Source organism: Microcaecilia unicolor, chromosome 1 (genome assembly GCF_901765095.1).
Source record: "Microcaecilia unicolor chromosome 1, aMicUni1.1, whole genome shotgun sequence".
Lineage (NCBI taxonomy): Eukaryota > Metazoa > Chordata > Amphibia > Gymnophiona > Siphonopidae > Microcaecilia > Microcaecilia unicolor.
The window spans coordinates 327,179,887-327,199,978 of record NC_044031.1 but is presented as its reverse complement, the minus strand read 5'-3'; the positions used below and the strand labels follow the sequence as shown (position 1 = coordinate 327,199,978).

General features: G+C 42.2%; 1 protein-coding gene across 1 annotated transcript in view; it reads left to right on the top strand.

Moving 5' to 3' along the window:
* Positions 1–20,092, top strand: part of MAK (male germ cell associated kinase) — a 385,342-nt gene that overhangs the window by 105,406 nt on the left and 259,844 nt on the right. The window contains exon 6 of the mRNA XM_030209100.1: positions 12,210–12,342. Coding sequence (XP_030064960.1) covers positions 12,210–12,342 — 133 coding nt within the window. The remainder of the gene's footprint in view (positions 1–12,209; positions 12,343–20,092) is intronic.

The following is a 20,092-nucleotide window of genomic DNA, read 5'->3' as shown; positions in this document are numbered from 1 at the left end:
GTGTTATTAGGAAAGGAATGGAAAACAAAAATGATGATGTTATACTCTGGAATCCGTTGCCAGAGGATGTAGTAAATGCAGTTACTTAGCGGGGTTTAAAAAAGGTTTGGCTACCTTCATAAAAGAAAAGTCCATGAGCCATTATTAAAATGGACTTGGAGAAAATCCACTGCTTATTTCTGGGATAAGCAGCATAAAATGTACTGTTTTAGGATCTTTCCAGGTACTTGTAACCTGGATTGGCCACCACTGGAAACAGGATGCTGGGCTTGATGGACCTTTGGTCTGTCCCAGTGTGGCAATACTTATGGTCTTATGTTAAAAGAAAGCTAATAGCTATTTAATAGAAAATATATTAGAATAAAACTCTAACATAGCTCCAGTTCATACACCATGTCGCATCACTGTTTGTTAACTGACACCAACATGGCAACAGTGTTTTTTCTACTTACTAATACAATCATGTCATACAAAGTAAGCAAATCATATAGCTCTACTCATATTAGTCATCTGTTCTGTTTCAGCATTTAAGCCGAATGGGTGAACAGAATTCAAAGTATAAATTGGCATTCTTCTCTAATTAAGAAATCTTTCAAAATTACCATCCTCCCACATCAGAGATACTTGATCAGTAATCCACCATCGGGGGAGGGGGATGTCACATGATGCCTGCTTCCTAGCAAGCAGCGGCAGATGAGCTCAGTAGAGGACCTGCTGTAATTCTGCTATATAAATCTGCCAAATAGGGATTTTGCTTATAAAACACCATTAGGGGTGTTTGTAGGGTTCTGGAGAGAGACTGTTGCCATTCAGATTGGTTACTCCATGGTATGCCCGCAAAATTTCACAAGAGAAGCTACAAAGGTCCAAAATGGCGGAGAAAACCACAATGGGTCACAGTGTCGGCAGGAGAGTGGGCCCATGAGATTTCATGATTGGTTACGGCAGTGCTGGATGATCGGCTTAACAAATTACAGTCTGCAGTCAACGAGATCAACAAAAAATTTGATTCCCCTTCCTCTTGGCTCATGGAAGTGGAGCGCAGGGCTTCAGAGGAAGAGAATGAAGCATCATGCATGTCTTTCAAATAGACAATTTAGAGCTGTGTGACAGGTTGGAAGAACAGAGCACACAGAAATAACTTAGGAGTCATGGGTCTGCCGGAGATAGTGACTGATCTTGAGCTATACAAATTTTTTAGTACCTGGCTTCTGGCTCATCTGGGTTTGGAGTGCACAACTTCTTCATATCAATGTGAGAAGGCCCATAGGATTGGCGCACAAAGAGATTTGGACACAGGACCCTGCACCACTATTGCACGCTTTCTTAATTGGTCTGAGAAGGAAGCTATTTTGAGGGCATATCAAAAGCTGGATCATTTGGATTGTAACAACCACAGGCTTCTTTTATTTAATGATTGTTCAATATGAGTTGCACTTCAAAGAAAAGAATTGATTGCCTATTTGCTTGTCTTTGTATCGCCAGGGAGTGCATTTTGCTCTGACCTATCCCGCAAAATTGAAAGTGTGGCATAACGGATGGGCACTTACCCTTGTGGGCAAGGAAGTGTTGTCAAAATTCCTAGATGGTCTCAACATGTCAGATCTGGCAGAATCTCACTCCAAGGGGAGTCCTTCCGGCTCTGGCTTCAGTGTGGACCGAACATAGACTGTAAGATGAGTGCGTGGTTGCTAGAGGCTCAGATATGCAGTGGAGTTATGTTTGTGGTGTTTTGCCATCACAGCCAATATGAGTTCTTCAGTGTTCTGGTTTGCTTGGGATCGTATTGATAACTATGAAAGTTTATGCCTCTTGTGCTTGCTTGCACCAGCCAGTAACGTAGAGAAGACTGTGCATATCACTGGCACTGGTACCTGAACTGTGTAGATGTGGGCTCCTGCTTAGACCTTATGGGTATCCTCTGCTTGTTTGTTTCCCACTCAGGTGGGGTGACTGGGGTGTGGCGGATTCCTGAGATAGAGGGGAACTTTCATCCCCCTCTCACTGCTGCATACTGAACTGAAGTCCCTGCACTTTTCTGTTCTTCTTTTCCTTCCCCTTTTTGACTTAAAGCATATGCTGTTGTTTGTAGGCTTAAAATGTTTTTATTGTGGGGCTTAGCTTTATCTTCAGCTTCTCTCCCCAGGTTCTTTCTTTTAGGCTCCCACATTGTAAAAAAAAAATTTCCCCTCAGTTCAGTGGTGACAGGGTCCTCAGGGGAGTATGTGGTTTTTGTTCCTTCTCTTTGTTTTCTCTGGCTGGTTGGACCTTCTCCCAAGGATTGGGCCTAGATGAAAGTTAAGATGTTGGCTTTATGGGCCATAGTGGGGAGGGGGAGGGGATATGGGGGGTGTGAGGGTTTGGGAGGAGGGGATTTATGTGTGTGTGTGGGAGGGTGTGTCTGCTGATATAGATGTTTGAGGGGTTTTGGAGGGTGTGTTTGTAGAGACCTGTTCTGGGGTATTTGAATTTGGTGGGCTTTCTAGGTTTCATTCCTGTATGCAGTGTTTCTGGGGTAGGGTCTTTTCTTGGGGAGCCTAGCTGGGGGGCTTCCTGAGAATGGTGTATACAGCTTTTATTGTTCTTTCACTTTTATATTTGCTTTTCCAATGGTTAATTTGAAAATGGTTATTTTAAATGTTGATGAATGTTCATTTGTCCATAAAGAGAGAGAAAATCCTTTCCTGGTTGCAGAAGGAGAAGGTGGACATCGCCTATCTCCAAGAAACCCACTTCACTTCTTTAGAACATGAGAAATTTAGGAGGTGTTGGGTGGGGGACCTTGGGTACTTGGCTTTTAATGGAAGACAAAGGGGGTGGCCATACTGTTCCAGAGTTACCTTTTCACCTCCATAAATTAATTCAAGACTAGGAAGGCCACTATGTTATTATATAGAGGAGCTCTGGGGTCATAAACTTTTGTTTTGTAATATCTACATGTTAATGCATCTGGTCTTGGGGGGAGTTCAGGTACGGCTAAGTTTATGCCAGACAATTGGATGCAGAATTGGAGCGCCCCTTTCTCTTTCATAAATCTTGTGCATATGAAATAAACTACTGGTGCGTGATATGGATCTCATTTGCAATTTTTGAGGCCGGTGAGACTAGCTTGAAGATGGTTTTCAGCCGCATTACTGCTCAGTAGCGCCTCGGCGTTCTTTTATGTCCGTTATTTTTTTAGACTTTTCACCCACAATACTGAACAGAATACTATACAGCTACTTTTATACCACATACAGAGACTCCTGAAGTAGGCCCTTAGGGGCCGAAACACAATTTTGTGTTGAGTCCTTTTTAATGTGAATAAAACCTCTGATGTGAACTCTTTTAGTCCATTGGTGGTTTCTGCACTGCATCATCCTTCGTTTCACCCCCACTGTGTTTGTTTACCTGGGTTACCTGTGCGGAGGACTCCTGTTCTTCTGTGTTTGCCAATCTCTTCTAGTGAACAGTCCAAAATTATGGACCTTGGGAAGAAAGTAAATCAGTGGAGTACATGGGTAAGGCTCCATGAAAAAAGCAGCTTCCTTCTGAGTCAACATCCCCCACTCTAGTGCCGGAAGTACTAGAGATCAGATTTTTCAACTCTGACATAGGGTCCATTGACAGCTGGCGATAATATATGGTATTAAAGTCATCCATTCTTCTTCAGTGTCTAAGCCAAATGGATGAATAGAATTCAGAGTATAAATCCACCTTGCTCTCTATAGTTAATAAATCTTTCAAAATTTTGAAAGATTTCTTAACTATAGAGAGCAATGCTGGATTTATACTTTGGATTCTGTTCACCAACATTCAGCTTAAACACTGAAATAGAATGGATGACTTTAATATCAATTGAGCTCTGGGAGGTGAAACGGGTCCTTGTTGGGACTGCTTCTGCTGTGAAAGCTAAGTTATGCTCTTTCACTTCCATTAGCCAAGTAATTGTGGATACAGTTTGTTTTCTGGTATATTCTTATGATTGAAGCCAAATTTCAAAGAAGATTGAAGTTAAAAGTTAAAGATGACTACAGATTTAAAATTAGGAGCATGAAGATTACTTTCTAAGTAAAATTTTTTGGAGGTTTTGTTATTAGCAAGTAGAAAAACGCCACTGATGCCATGTTGGTATCAGTTAAGGAACAGTGAATGCAGCATGGTGTATGAATTTGTAGATGTGTCAGACCGAGTTTTGTTCTAATTTATTTTCTTTGGAATTATTGGCTTTTTAGCTTTGTCTGAAGTTTTTTGTTGCATATTTTTCTAGGAGACTTATCCTTGACACAGCCTATGTCAAAAAGTGAATTCATTTTGGGTGATAGTCTCCAGATTTGCCTTGAGTGAGAATGGTCTCTTAAAATTTAAGATTAATTCAGTGTTTAAGTTTTATATACACTGCACTTGAAGAATTAAAAGCGGTTATAAAGTGTTTTTTTTTCTATTATTTCAGAATGAATGCCTGATTAAAAGTTATCTTAATCTAGGCTGCACCTCTGAAGGTCCAACATAATAAAAATTACTGTTTTCTAGTGGGAGGATTATAGTACGCCATTATAAAATAGGCACCTTTTTAGATATTTCACATAGGCATCCTGTTATGAAATTAGCCCCATTGGACTAGATTCTATATATCATACCTAAAAAATCAGACTGGAGGAGTGGCCTAGTGGTTAGGGTGATGGACTTTGGTCCTGGGGAACTGAGGAACTGAGTTCAATTCCCACTTCAGGCACAGGCAGCTCCTTGTGACTCTGGGCAAGTCACTTAACCCTCCATTGCCCCAGGTACAAATAAGTACCTGTATACAATATGTAAGCCGCATTGAGCCTGCCATTAGTGGGAAAGCACGGGGTACAAATGTAACAAAAAAAAAATGAAATACACCTAGGCGTGTTCTATAAAGTACGCCTAAGTTTAGGTGTACTTTATAGAATAAGCCTAAATTTTCACACAGTTTATAGAATACGCTGAGTGCCCATCCACACAGCTAAATTTAGTTGCAGGCAGTTACACCAAATAAAACATGGTGTAAATGCTGTCTCCTAAATTACGCATGGACTGCATGCATTCTATAACAGTGTGTATAAATTTTAGAAATGCCCATGACCCACCCATTCCACGTCTATGGCTACACCCATTTTTCAATTATGCGATTTAGAATTTAGCGCATCATGTTATAGAATATGCTTAGATAGTTCCGTACACACATTCTAATTAATGCCAATTAGTGTAAATTGTTATGTGGCAATTATTGACACTGATTGGCTTAAGTAATTAAGTTGTGCACACTAATCCAGACTACGACTGGATTTGCACGCGTAACTTGTCACAATATATAGAATCCAGGGGATTCTGCCTAATTTATTATAGTTTGATATACCTCCTTTTAGCAAAAGCATATGGCTGCTCAGTGATCCTTTTTCTTAGTGAATGCTATATGGCATTCTAGACATTTAATCTCCTGATTATATATGGTATAAGAATCCTATTTGCCACTCTGTAGATGATATGTTTGTATTGAGCTGTTTTAATGTTGCACTGATACTACCCACTGAGAGTTTTTGAATTATTTCTTACAGAGTTAAATCATAAATAGACTAAATTTAATTATTGCATTATTATATTCATGTATCATGCATTTGTAAACTATATTCTTAAAACATGGCATTTGGTGATCCCCAAATTAAATGAAATGATTCTTCTGTCTGTTTTCTTCTCATTTCTCTTTATTTTATGTCCTTTTTATCTCCTTCCATTGCTTTTTATCTTGCTTCCTCCCAGAGAAAATAAGATGTTCACTGAGAATGAAATACGGAACATAATGTTCCAAGTGCTTTCTGGTTTAGCCTTTGTGCACAAAAATGGTAAGGATCATTTATAATACAAAAAAATACATCTGCCATTCCATCACTAATTTAAAAAAACTGGTTATTATGCACAACCTCTAGTAGGGTTTCTCCTGTTTGATCCATATTGGGAAATTCTTTTGAAAATAAGGTCCACTAAGTTCCATCCAAAATATATGCATGCCCTGTTTGTTCCTTTTTGAATAATAGCTCCTGCTGTACTTCATCCCCTTTCCTTCTACCCCTTCTCCCATGATAACTCTTAGCCATGTTCCCATTCCCTACTGCCTGCCTCATGCTGTTTTGTTTTTTTTTCCATTCCTGTGATTACTGTCTCCAAATGTCATCTGCCTACCTACATTTCATGATAATATAGTAACAGAGCAAATTATGGCAAAAAAGACCAGTTGGCTCCTCCAGTTGTTTTTCTTTCTTCCCTACTAGGGCAATGGTTTGTCTGTTTGTTCTGACATTCTTCCTCCAGTGATACTTCTACACCATGTCCTATCTTGCCGCTGCCTTTAGAGATTCTGCCGTCTGCTATTTCTCAGTCTGCCATCTTCTCTAGCAATGTCATTACCTCCTAAGCCTGCCTTCTTCCCTTGTGTTACTCTGTTGCCTCAACCCTCCCTGATAGTGAAATCTCTAATGTTTTGCCTTGGCCCCTGTGATGTGCCTCTTCCAGCCTACTCCTTACGATGCTTCCTTCTGCTTTTATTCCCTCTGTATACTGCACATGTATGATATCCCCCATTTTTTTAAAGCTCTTTATGACTTTTCTTCCTGGCCCCCTAATAATACTTCCATTCTTCTTCCTCTGCAATACTAGCGACCTTATTTGTTCATCTTTTTTTTTTACCTTTACACTCTCTGCATCCTTACCACAGGTATAACATATTGAGCCCGAAGGTAGGAGAATGAGGAAAATCATCAGTTGGGAAGAAGAAAAGTGAGAACAAATGTCAGTGATGGGGAAGGGTGAGGAAATACATCAGATTGATTTGAGCAGGGAAGGAGGAGGGTTACTGGCATCAGAAGAAGGCAAGTGTGAGGTGCTTGATCAAGCAAGCAGAGGCATAGTAGTGTCATTGAAGGGGTTTAATTAGTCCACCTTTGGATAACGAAAAACAAAAATTCATCTGTCTCTGGTACAAATAAATCAATAGCCTCCGCAAAACCAGGACTACTGCTACCTAATAAGGTAGTTCATAATTATTCCATGCCACACTTCATCAACACTTGAAGTTCTTATTTAGTGTTTTGTATTATATTGTGTAAGAGTACCCTCATCTCTCTGTATCAGCGTCCACATAAACTCGCTGAATCAAAGGGTGGAACTGTGCGCAAACTTCCAACTGCCTTCTCCTGACCTGGATATGCCCGACACCACGGGTTTCAATTTTCTTTCCTCAGGGATTCAGGTTAAAGCTGTCGTCCGCAACGTCTTTCTCTATTACACAAGCTGCAAGACGTTCCTGTTATGCGCTACGGTAGCTTTTATAGGCACTCCTCTCAAGACTTTGAACCGGAAATCACTCTATTGACGTCACTGCATGGAAGGAAAGTTTATTTGTATATACCAGCTTTATTAGGCCAGGGCACGCATTGTTGAAACGTTTTATTTTTTTAAAAGAACAAACACTTCTGTGCCCCCCATTGAACTCCTCCTTACTGGTTGTAATAATAATAATGAATCCCACCCTGAGGATGCATGACTCAAATAATAGTATTCCACTCTATATTTTCATTCAAGCCTACAGGTCTGATAGTTTGTATTTTATAAATCCACAACTGTTCACGATGGGTCAATATCGACACCCGATCGGCAGCAGCGGGGGTTTCAGGAACCTGATCTATAATAAACCACTGTAAGTCTGTGAACACATGGTGAAATTGCAGACAGTGAGCTACCAACGGAGCAGTAACAGTTTTTGTCGCCAAACGACTTTTGTGTTCAGTCAGTCGAATTATCATCCTCCTAATGGTACGTCCCACATAATATAATTGACAGGGGTATTTTATAATGTATACCACAAACGAGGATTGGCACGTAGTGATGTGATTTAGTTTGTTAACTTGCTTTGTTCCCGGATACGTCCACTCCTGCATGACCATGGTCTGGGAGCAAAATTGACACTCCCCACAGGGTTGATGTCTTTCTTTATTGATGGATTGATTATGCTGAACCATAGTGGTATGTACTAGATTATCTCTTAAGTTACGTCCCCGTGTATAGGCTATACACGGGCGCTGTGTGAAAATTGGATGAAAAGTTAGTACTTGCCAATGTGTGAACAACAACTGAGCTATTTGAGGAGCCAAAGTCGAGAAACCCAATACATACACCAGTTTGTCCATCTGTTCTTTTGGTCTGTCTAGCAATAATAGAGACCGTTGGGCATACCAGGCTCTTTTGTATGCCTGACGGATACATGCTATGGAGTATCCTCTTTCCTGTAGTCTACTTGACAATCCCATAGCCTGTTGTTTAAACGCAGCATCTGTTGTACAAATTCTGCGTAAATGCAAAAATTGTCCTATAGGCAAAGACCATTTCAATCTATGGGGGTGATGACTAGTAAATGATAACAAAGTATTACGGCCCGTAGGTTTGTGATAAACAGTAGTATGTAGTTCTCCATGTGCTTTATAAATCCATGTGTCCAAAAACGCAATGTGTTCAACATGTTTGGTCATCGTGAATTTTAAACAAGGATCCCTGCCGTTTAACCACTCCAAAAAAGACAACAAATGATGTTCTGTAGATTGTTAAATAAAGAAGATGTCATCAATAAACCGGTACCAGTTTGTAGTCTTAGTAAACCAGTCTGAGTTGTACAGATACCGTTCCTCAAAATCACTGACATATAGATTTGCAACACTCGGGGCAGCTGCTCTGCCCATGGCAACACCCTTTGTTTGAAGAAAAAATTGGGAATCAAACATAAAATAATTCTTTTTTAATACCAGATTTGCCAAACTTGTCAAGAATGTAGATGGAATTCTCTCTCCACTTGAACGTGTCATCAATGTTTGCTCAACAATGTTTGAAGCCGCTTCCTGGGGGATATTAGAATACAAAGATTCTATGTCCAATGTGACAAGCCATGCTTCTGATGCTACATTTTTAATCACTGACAATTGTCTTAAGAAATGGGCAGTGTCCTGGATGTATGATCTAGATGTCTTTACAAAGGGTTGCAAAAAATAGTCTAGAAATTTGGATAATAGTTCCAAAATGCTAAGCGACACTATGGAACGTCCCGGGGGACTAGAACAATTCTTGTGGATTTTTGGCACAGTATAAAATACCGGTGTCCTGATGCTCATTGGTTTTAAAAAACTAGACTCTGCTTTTGTCAGGTATCCCGCACTCACTGCCTCATCCACTATGTTCCCAATGGTAATTTGTAAACTAGGGTCCTCCGGTAGAATTTAATAATAACAGTTGTCCATGATTTGGCGACGTACCTCCGTAACGTAAGACTCTGTCCTGGACCACAATAGATCCACCCTTATCAGCTGGGCGGATAATAATCGTTGAATCGTTAGACAGTTCTCTTAGAGCATCATGCTCCGTTTTAGAAAAATTAACAAACCTTTTTTGACTTCCCCTGTCATGGGATTCCCGGAGTTCTAGATGTTCTAAATCCCTCGACACCAGGGCTTTAAACATTGCAATGTAGAGATCCATAGGACCAGGGGGTATCCACCGGGATTTTGGACGAAAAATAGAATGATCCGTTATGGACCCACTTTGTTGAGAGAAATATAACTTCACTTGTAAATTTTGAAAAATACATGCCAAATCTATACGTGCAAAAAAAGAATTATGCCTAACAGTGGGTACAAATGACAAGCCCTGTTCCAAAACATGCATTTGTACAGGAGTCAATTGTTTCTGTGAGATATTAATCACGTTTGACTTCAAAGATGACTGGACCTGGTTACTGGTCCTTGTCCTCCTAAAAAAGGCAATGTTGTCACTGCTGATGATGCACCCGAATTAAGTGGTAAAGGTTGAAAAGATCCTTGCATGCTGTTAGAAACTGTATGAGATACTGGTCCCTGTTGTGAAACTACTGACCTAGATGGCTCTTGCTTGTTAATAGTTGCTTGAAATTGACCAGGTGGAATATGGTGGAACTGTCCAGGCGGCCATGAAGGGACATATACTTGTTGTTGATGTTGTTGGTATTCACGACTGCCTCTACGTCCCCCTCTACCTCTGCGTCGTCTACACATTTTATATGTGCTGTCCGAACTTTCATCTGAACTAGACAATCCTTCCGGAACCATTTCCTGTTGTGCCTCCTGTGAGGGGGACCGTCGTTCGTTCAACCAGGTATATATCGGACCAACTGCGTAGTCTTGTTGATCTCTCTGAAACTTCTTCAGCTTGTTTTGACGTAAAGAATAATAGTACTGATCCAAAGAGGACAATTCTACATTCATCTGTTCTTTTGGTTTAAACAACGTATCCGGTGATGGTGAAGATAGTATCTGTAACTGGGTGATTACCCCGTCTATGGTAATTTGAAATTCTTTTACTGTTTCCTGAGATGTCCCCACCACAAGCAGCATTAAGTACCTGGAACATCTTTCAATATCAGGTTCCTGAAACCCGCGCTGCTTCCGATCGGGTGTCGATATTGACCCGTCGGAATGAAAATATAGAGTGGAATACTATTATTTGAGTCATGCATCCTCAGGGTGGGATTCATTATTATTATTACAACCAGTAAAGAGGAGTTCAATGGGAGGCACAGAAGTGTTTGTTCTTTTAAAAATATATAAAAAGTTTCAACAGTGCATGCCCTGGCCTAATAAAGTTGGTATATACAAAAAAACTTTCCTTCCATGCAGTGACGTCAATAGAGTGATTTCCGGTTCGAAGCCTTGAGAGGAGTGCCTATAAAAGCTACCGTAGCGCATAACAGGAACGTCTTGCAGCTTGTGTAATAGAGAAAGACGGTGCGGACGACAGCTTTAACCTGAGTCCCTGAGGAAAGAAAATTGAAACCCATGGTGTCGGGCATATCCAGGACAGTGGCGTAGCCAAGGGTGGGCTTGGGTGGGCCCAGGCCCACCCACTTTTAGCTCAGGCCCACCAGTAGCAGCACACCTATGATGTGGCCGGGAGAGATTCCCAAGCTGAAAACTCCCAACAACTGTCCCTCCTGCATACCTTATAAATAGCAGATCTTCGCCTGCAGGAAGCAGCGAGTGATACATACTGCTTACACCAGCTCCACAGCGAATAACAGGAACGTCTTGCAGCTTGTGTAATAGAGAAAGACAGTGCGAATGACAGCTTTAACCCAAATCCCTGGGGAAAGAAAATTGAAACCTGTGGTGTCGGGCGTATCCAGGAGAAGGCGGTTGGAAGTTTGCAAACAGTTCCGCCGTTTGATTCAGCGAGTTTATGTGGACGCTGATACAGAGAGATGAGGGTACTCTTACACAATATAATACAAAACACTAAATAAGAACTTAGAGCGTTGATGAAGTGTGGCATGGAATAATTATGAACTATCTTACTAGGTAGCAGTAGTCCTGGTTTTGTGGAGGCTATTGAAGGGGTTTGACATAAATGTTATAGGAGGAACAGTAAGGAAAGGGCATCAGTGACTGGCATAATAAGGGAAATTGTCATACTTTTGGCTCTCTCGCTAATTTGAGAGATAGGCAGGAGACGAGAAAGTGCAGGTGAAGGAAGAACATCTGAACTGGAAGGTAGGCACAAAGAGGAAGAACATTGTCCACTCCTTTATAATATAAAAAAAGTGCAATATCTGTGATAAACAAGGTATAAAAATGTGCTCATCATAGAATTCTCCTCCTGTCATCTGACTGGAGAACTTGAACCATAGGTCTGCTGCACTCTGAGATAAGTTTCCCTTTCAGGTTATAAGTTAGAATTTGCTACAAAGTAGATTGTTGGAATAGTTTCTGTTTAGCCTATTTAGTCTATGGTGCAGGAGCGTGTGTTGAGAATAAAATAGTTCACTTGTGGGGCCATCCTGTACACACTATATCTGGTGAGCCTTCTATCTATATGGCTTTGTCTAGGGGCATTTTTCATGGGTGTTTAGTCCCCAAGAGGGTCATGCTGAGGATGGAACAAATATAGATTTTGGCAGTTCAAGTTAATGTGTAAGGATTGTGATTAGAAAGGGACAGAATGGTTTATCAAATTTAATTAGTGGTACCTCCTAACCATCGTTATGTATAGAAGATATTCTTTAAATTATAAATTGCAGAATATCTTATTTCTTTATGTGTGAAGAAACTCCATATTAGTGTATGCTTTCAATATTAAGTCTAGATAATTAGAATATTGTATAATCATTTACTGTCTTTCTGTAAATACTCAAATAGGTTTTTTTCATCGGGATATGAAGCCAGAAAATCTGCTTTGCATGGGTCCTGAACTTGTGAAAATTGCTGATTTTGGATTAGTCAGAGAACTGAGGTCACAGCCACCCTATACAGATTATGTGTCTACCAGGTGGTAAGTAATTTGTGTAATAATTTTCCAAGGATTGAAATCTAGCTAATTCTGTAAATAACTACACTGTTTGTTTACCTATGCCTTCAGTCAATCATTCCCTCTTTAGATCTGCTTTTTTTTTTGTCCTAACATTTCATTTCTTATATTTAAATTAGAAAAAATTAGAAATGTGCACTTCCAGCAATTGTAGTCAAGATGGCATTCTAAAACAGATATATGATTGAAAGTTTCACTTTCGATTCTTACCTGTATATAGGTTTCAGATATAATTCACTCGCTTCCCTGCAAAAACTAGGTCACAGATGGATATAAAACAAATTTTATGTTTTAGGCATTGCGTCTATATCAGAAGATAATTTTGTATATGTATGTGATTCATCTATATATATATTTTTTTTTTTATGTGTTTTTAATTTCTATTGCATATATAAATATTCACTATCTTCTGATATAGACTCAATGCCTGAAACATAAATTTTGTTTTATATGCATTTTAATTCACAAATATAATAATTAATTGTCATTTTTATTGCAATCAACACAAGTATATTGAAATGTAGTTATGATTTATCTTTACATTTATATATACTTTATTATATTTTTACATTTATGCATATATGTGTGTAATCTATATGTATATTATTTAATATTTGACTTGTTTTTATCGTATATACACATTTTTATAGACTCCTGATGCAGGCCTAACGGCTGAAACACAACGTTGTGTCGAGCCTTCATACTTCAATAAACTTTCTTATCAATATACATATTCCAGTCTTTGGTATCCTTGGTCGCTCTCCCACAGTTTTTTGTTGTACTTCCTGTTTCTTCACTGGTGGGGACACGGTAGAGGGAAGCCTGCAGGGCTGGTGCAGTTGCTTACTGGACTTGCTGCCAGCGATGTCTTGGAGGCAGTCCAGGGAGGGGCGAGAGCAGCAGTTGCTGGGAGGGGGAGAAAGATGACGATAGGAGGGGTAGAGGGAAAGTTTAAAAAAAAACTAAATGTATGTATGGGGGTGGGGAGTGCATGTGGGAAGGGACTACCCAGGCTAACTCGGGGGCCACCCGAAATGGGAAGTCTGACTACACGCCTACCTGTGGACTTTGCAGGATTTTTCAAAGTGAAAGTGTGAGCATTCTTTCACTTTGAAAATTTTCTCAGATGAAGTATCTGCACACATTTACACTTGCTAATTTGTACAGATGCTATTTCTGACAAAAATATCCCTACCCCCAGAAGTGCCTTCCACTATAGCAGGTAAACGTGTAAGCAAGATGGCACTGCATATGTACTTTTACCATCATATCGTGTAGGCAATGTTTAAAAGCCCTTTTCCACAGGGAAAGCACTGTTTTGCCTATGAAATGGCATCAGAAATTTCTGTCCCTGCATATTTCTGTGCTCCCCAATAACATTTGAACCAAACCATTCATCCGATGTTATCCCAATTTGTGCCACAGATAGAAGACTGTGTTAAGAACTGTATATATTTGAAGTAAGATCTGATGCAGTGTCCCTGGTAAGGTTAGGTTATAGACGGATTACGACCACCTAAACTTCCGGAAATCACTAAAAACCAACCTGTTCAAAAAGGCATACCCCACCGATCCTACTTAAATGCCTGATCCCTGCATCACAACAAAACCAAAGTACGTAATGGACAAAGCTCAACCCTTCCGATGTGCGATTCCCTATTGTGGCTATGCCACATGATCTCTTATCTTACCACAACATCACTTTGTATTTGTTCTCACCGGAGTCTGCAAACGTCCTCCGGTACTATGTAAGCCACATTGAGCCTACAAACAGGTGGGAAAATGTGGGATACAAATGTAACAAATAAAATAAAGGCCATCCAGTAACCCTTGGCTCACAGTTTTTATGTGTTTTTGACAATTAGAATCCCCAGGACTAATATGAAGAAACATGGCAACTGCGTAAAGATATGGGGATGGGTTACCCACTTATCTTTGTGACTGATATTGCCCAATATATCAGTTTAAGCTGGATTTCTGCATATGCAGTCTTACACTTAAATGGATAATTTATCTCTTTACTTAGGATTTGTATTTGTGTGGTCCCATTTAATGCATATAGTTAACCTGATAGCAGCTGAATATCGCCACTGTCTAGATCATTTTGGTCCTGCCCATGAAATGCCCCACTGCCTTTGTATATATGTGGATACATTTTAACTGGATATTGAGCTGCCCAGAGAATTCTTATTATGTGTGTCCCAAGTTTAAATATCTATGACCCAAATGTAAAGCATGGAGAATTTTATGGTAGAATTAGCTGATTTGTAAAGGACCATAGATATATTGGAGGTTGAACTCAACTTTATTGGTTCATACTAAGGGCCTTCATACTAAAGAATATTATGGACATCTACACGGTTAGCGCACGCTAAAAATGCTAATGCACCTTTGTAAACAAGGCCCTAAATTTGTATAGTCGGTAGAGAACATCAATAATGACTTTGATACATGTAATCCAGTTTTACTTTTCACCCTAGGTGAAGGTGGCACTTAAAGACATAATAATTTGCACAACTAATTTACAAAAGGAGTGGACAGGGAAGGATGAGGGCCTCTTCAAAAAGGGGAAAGGGAATGGGGCTTGATATCCCGCCTTTCTGTGGTTACAATCAAAGTGGTTTACATATTATACAGGTGTATATTTTGTATCTGGGGTAATGCAGGGTTAAGTGACTTGTCCAGAGTCACAAGGAGCTGCAGTGGGAAAACCTATTTCCCCCGGTTCCCAGGCCGCTGCACTAACCACTAGGCCACTCCTCCACTCCAGATACAGATAAAGCTGTTTAAAAGCAGGCACAAAATGGATTTTTCTAAGAAAACACACAGGTGCTTGTTGCTGAGAAGGGATGAACTTAGACATTGTAAGTAAAACAAGTCCAAAGGTCTTTATGCTATACTGTCCAAAAATACTATGAATGAAATGACAAGTCAGGTGAATTGCTAGTAAAAGCAGTCAGGCAGCAGGTCTCTAGTAGTGTCATCGGGGTGTAAGGGATAAAAAAAAACAACAACAGGAGAATGAGATTCACTGGTCAAGAGCCAGTGATGAGAAGTTCAGACTGTTCTATGAGATTCTCTGTCCAGATGAAACAGAAGATGATAAATTGACAGCCTTTCTTGTTAGATCTCATCTAGAGAGGATCTCCCCCTATAATAACAAGATGGCTGCCGCATAAATGGACGGGAAAATGTTAGCTCCGAGGGGCCACAGGTATTCAACTGGCATTTGATCGCGGTTTGGCTTACCTTTGCTGAATCTGTGCCTCTCCTGGTCCGGAGTGCCGTGGGGAACCTGTTGGGTTGTTGACTGGCAAGTCGGGTCTGCTCATTGCCGTCGTGTCTGTGGACCAACCGCGGCCTGCCTCATCCCGTGTTGTGAGCGGCTGCGCGGTGTCCTTGTTCACCTTACTGCTGGGAGCCTGCTGCCTTTGATCCAGGCAAACTACTGTCCCGTTTCATCGGCGGTGTTATCCTGGGCCCCGCCTACATTGCCAGCCGCTCAGCTGTATGGTTCTTCCCCTTCTAACTGGCGGTTGACCCCATGAATGGTCGAGCAGTGACAGCTGTCCCTGGTTTGGAGGACCTCACCGGTTGTGACTGAGGAGGAAGGGCGTTTGGATCTGCACCACTACGGATCCCACTCGGTTGCGACTGGCTCCAGACCAGCCCATTAGCTTTTTGTTTCAAATTTAAACAGACAGAAGCCACTTCGCTGAAACAATCTAATTGGTCTTAGTTTCTCCTTTCCTACGATGCCGTCATCCATGATCTCTAAACACAAAGTGTAACTGGCAAACTTTTGCTTTGCATAAGCTGGCTCGCTGGAACAACTTGTAAGCTACACCATTGTTGGGTGTTAGGCTTCTCATGGAAACACTGGGTTTGTGAGCCCTTGGACCACTGCCTTAGAGCAGCAGTGGCAGGCAAAACCCCCCAACTAGCACTGGGCTAGCACAACAACAAGGCAGGGTGCATACGTAAATAAATAAGCAGGAACACTCTGGACTAAACACACTCGGACTGGAACACAGGACTGGAGCAAGCCTTCACCTACACTTGACTGCCGTTCCCCAGGGGTTGAGCCCCTAGGTGCGGGCAGCCAGCAGGACTTTTCCGGATCCAGGAACCCACTCAGGGAATGAGACTCAGAAGCAAGCTAGACCAACAGGAACTGAGGGCCAGCGGGGAAAGAAACGAACATGGGAGGCAAGGCAGGGAACTGGGCTAGAACTCACAGACAAACAATACAACACTAGAAGGACAGTGGACAGGCTAATGGACCAGGACTGGAAGCTGCCAGGCAGCCACTAAGCAGAGTACAGAGACAGGTAACAGCAAGGACTGAAAGCTGCCAAGCAGCCACTAGGGAAAAAACACAGACAGACAAAAGAGCAAGAACAGAAAGCTGCCAAGCAGCCACTAAGAAGAGAACTAGCAACTAAAGCTAATAGCTGTCAGGTTCTCAGGTTCAGAGCCCGCAGGGACGGGCTGTGGAGCAAACGTGAGCCCTTGGGCTGCTGACGAGGAGCGACAGCAGCAGGCAACACCCACCAACCAACACTGGGCTAGCACACCGGCACAGGCAAGGACTGCAGGCGCTGCCCAGCAAGCCGGAACACACGGACTGGAATACACCGGACTGGTCCGCACTGGACTGGAACATACCGGACTGGAACACACTGGACCGGAACCCACTGGACTGGAGTACACCGGACTGGAACACACCGGACCGGAACCCACTGGACTGGAACACACTGGACCAAAACCCACTAGACTGGAGTACACCGGACTGGTCCGCACTGGACTGTAACACACCGGACTGGAACACAGTGGACTGGAGTACCCCGGACTGGTCCGCACTTCTTCACCTGCACTTAGCCACTAACCCCCTCCCCCCCCCCCCAGGAGTTGAGCCCCTGGGTTCGAGTGGCCTGCAGGACTTACCGGATACAGGATAACCCCGGGACCAGGATACTAGAACAAGCTGGAAACAGAAGTGGTCCTAGGTACTAAACTAACAGGGGTGCTCCTTACAGTAAACCAACAGAAGTGCTCCTAAGCACTAAACTACCAGGGGTGCTCCTAACAGTAAACCAACAGAAGTGCTCCTAAACACAGTGCACCTATGCACTGAACTACAGCATTGCCCCACAGCACTAAACTAACCAAGGGGAAACAGGGGAATCACAAGGAGAAAGCAGGGAAGCAAACCACATAAACTAACAGGTGCTCCTAAGCACCAAGCTAAAGCAGTGCTCCACAGCACTAAACTACCAAAGGTGCTTCCTAAGCACCAAACCAACAGAAGTGCTTCAAAAGGGAAAGCAGGGGAGCCACAAGGGAAAAGCAGGAACACTAAACACATAAGCTAACATAGGTGCTCCTAAGCACCAAGCTACAGCAGTGCTCCACAGCACTAAACTACCAAAGGTGCTTCCTAAGCACCAAACCAACAGAAGTGCTTCAAAAGGGAAAGCAGGGGAGCCACAAGGGAAAAGCAGGAAAGCTAAACACAAGACACTGCACCAACACTAATCTGGGCCTTTAGCAAATGCAAGCAGGGAAGCTAGACACAAAGTCAGAAGTGCACACTGCACCACCCCTACCTAAAGCAAACGTTGCAAAGGCCCTGAAGGGAAGAACACCACTTCCTTATCAAGGCCGTGCCTGATGATGTCACAACTACCAGACACAGGCAGCCAGCATACTGAAACCCAGAGAGGCTTTAACCTACACAGCTGCAGTATAGTGAAGCAATTAGAGCTATGCTGGGAGCAGCCAGCATACAGAGACAGAGCTAACTCAGGCAACACACACAGGTGCAGTATAGTGAAGCAATTAGAGCCATGCTGCTGGAAGCAGCCAGCACACAGAGACAGAGCTAGCTCAGAAAGGACAGACAGAAGAAACAGAAGCAAGCTAAGAAGCTGACCCCCAGAAATAAGGTAAGTCTGGGAGGGGTCACAGCCACAATCATGACAATAGCTAACCTACACACAGACTAACCAAGGACCAGACAAAGAAATACAAATAAGAAACAAGACTAGGAAACAAGCAATAAAGTACAAGCTAAGCTACACAAAGGCTAGACTAGAACCAGGCAAGGATTTCAGACAATAAGCAGACTAGGCAGAAGTGCAACAGAGCACACCAACATACCCAGAGACCTTAGGCGATGCAAAGGCAAACTCAGAAGGTTTCCAGGTGGTTAATAAGCCCATCAGCATCTGAAGCTCAGATGCAGGAATCACAAGGCAGCTACGGGTGAGGCTAGCTGCCAAACTTCAAACCAAGTCTGAAGGGCTAGAATATGTGGACCGGACTGGAATGAAAGTCTGGAATGTGTAGGGAGACAGCAAGACAGTCTATGGCAGCCACCGGTTCTGGCCACCAGAGGGCGAGGAGAGCACAGCCATGGAAAATAGTCACAATCGTGACATTGGGCAGCCCGTTACCTGCAGATAACTTCAGCCACAAAAACAAGCACCTTTAACCAAGTTACACCTTGCTGGTTATCTGGTTGCTGCCCAGTCACCCCATTGTTCACTGGATCGACAATATCTCTAGCAGCTTGCTCAGGTTTGGATACTGATTTGTTATGTGCTCTTCCTGCCAAGCTTACCTCAAATACCCTCTCCATTCTCTATTTTGTCACACTTATCCATTCCTCACTCTCTTCAGTCTTGTCTGACTGCAGATCCATTCCCGTGCTCATCACCTCTCAGAAATTTTCCAGACACAACAATCGTGACCATGTGGATCCAGTTCCAGGCCACTATACAAATGCTTTCCATCGACACTCTTCTCAACACAGCAGTGCATCCTACCATAATCACCTCAAATACATCTCCTGCTCTAAGATCCAGCCTGACCTATATCATAGCTTTAAAGTTGGCTATACCAGTGCTAGGTCTGTGGTTAACAAGACCAAAACTATCTCAGACTGGCTCACGAATGACAGACTCGACCTTCTCTTCATCTCTGAAACGTGGATACGTGATTCTAAAGACCCAATTCTCCTAGACCTCTGCCCCCCTGGTTTCAAAATTGCACACTGGCCTAGAAAGGGAAAAAGAGGTGGTGGACTAGCTTTGATTTATCACTTGGAACTCAGTGTTGACTCTAAAGCTGAATCCATATCACCTCACCTTGAAATCGCTTCAATCAAGGTCCACAGCAGATCACTTCATGACTGTCTATGTTGTATTCTGTTCTATAGACCCCCGAAATATTGGGCTGCAAGTCAAACCTATTTCATGGACTTTATCTCTAACTCCTGCATCAATTACTCCAACATTCTTGTCCTTGGAGACCTGAATCTTCATTTAGAAAATCAACTCTCTCTTAAGGCTTGTCAATGTCTGAATTTCCTCCAACTACTGGATTTCAAATATCCTGATATGCATCCGACACACATAAAAGGCCACACCCTTGATCTCTTTACTTACAAGTTCCTCAATGATACAATCATCTGTTTAGCTAATTCTCTATGGACTGCCGCACCGTGGACAGATCATTACAAATTAAGCTTTACGATCAACTGGCGGAAGACTGGCCAGCCGCACCCCGAGGAACCTACTTTTTACTATACAAGAGGAGAAGTGGACCTGAAATCATTTTGAGAAAAAATATATGGGTGTGACTGGCAAGCAAATGCCGACTCCTTTGACTACCTTACGTGTTGGGATAACCGATGTCATTGCATCTTGGA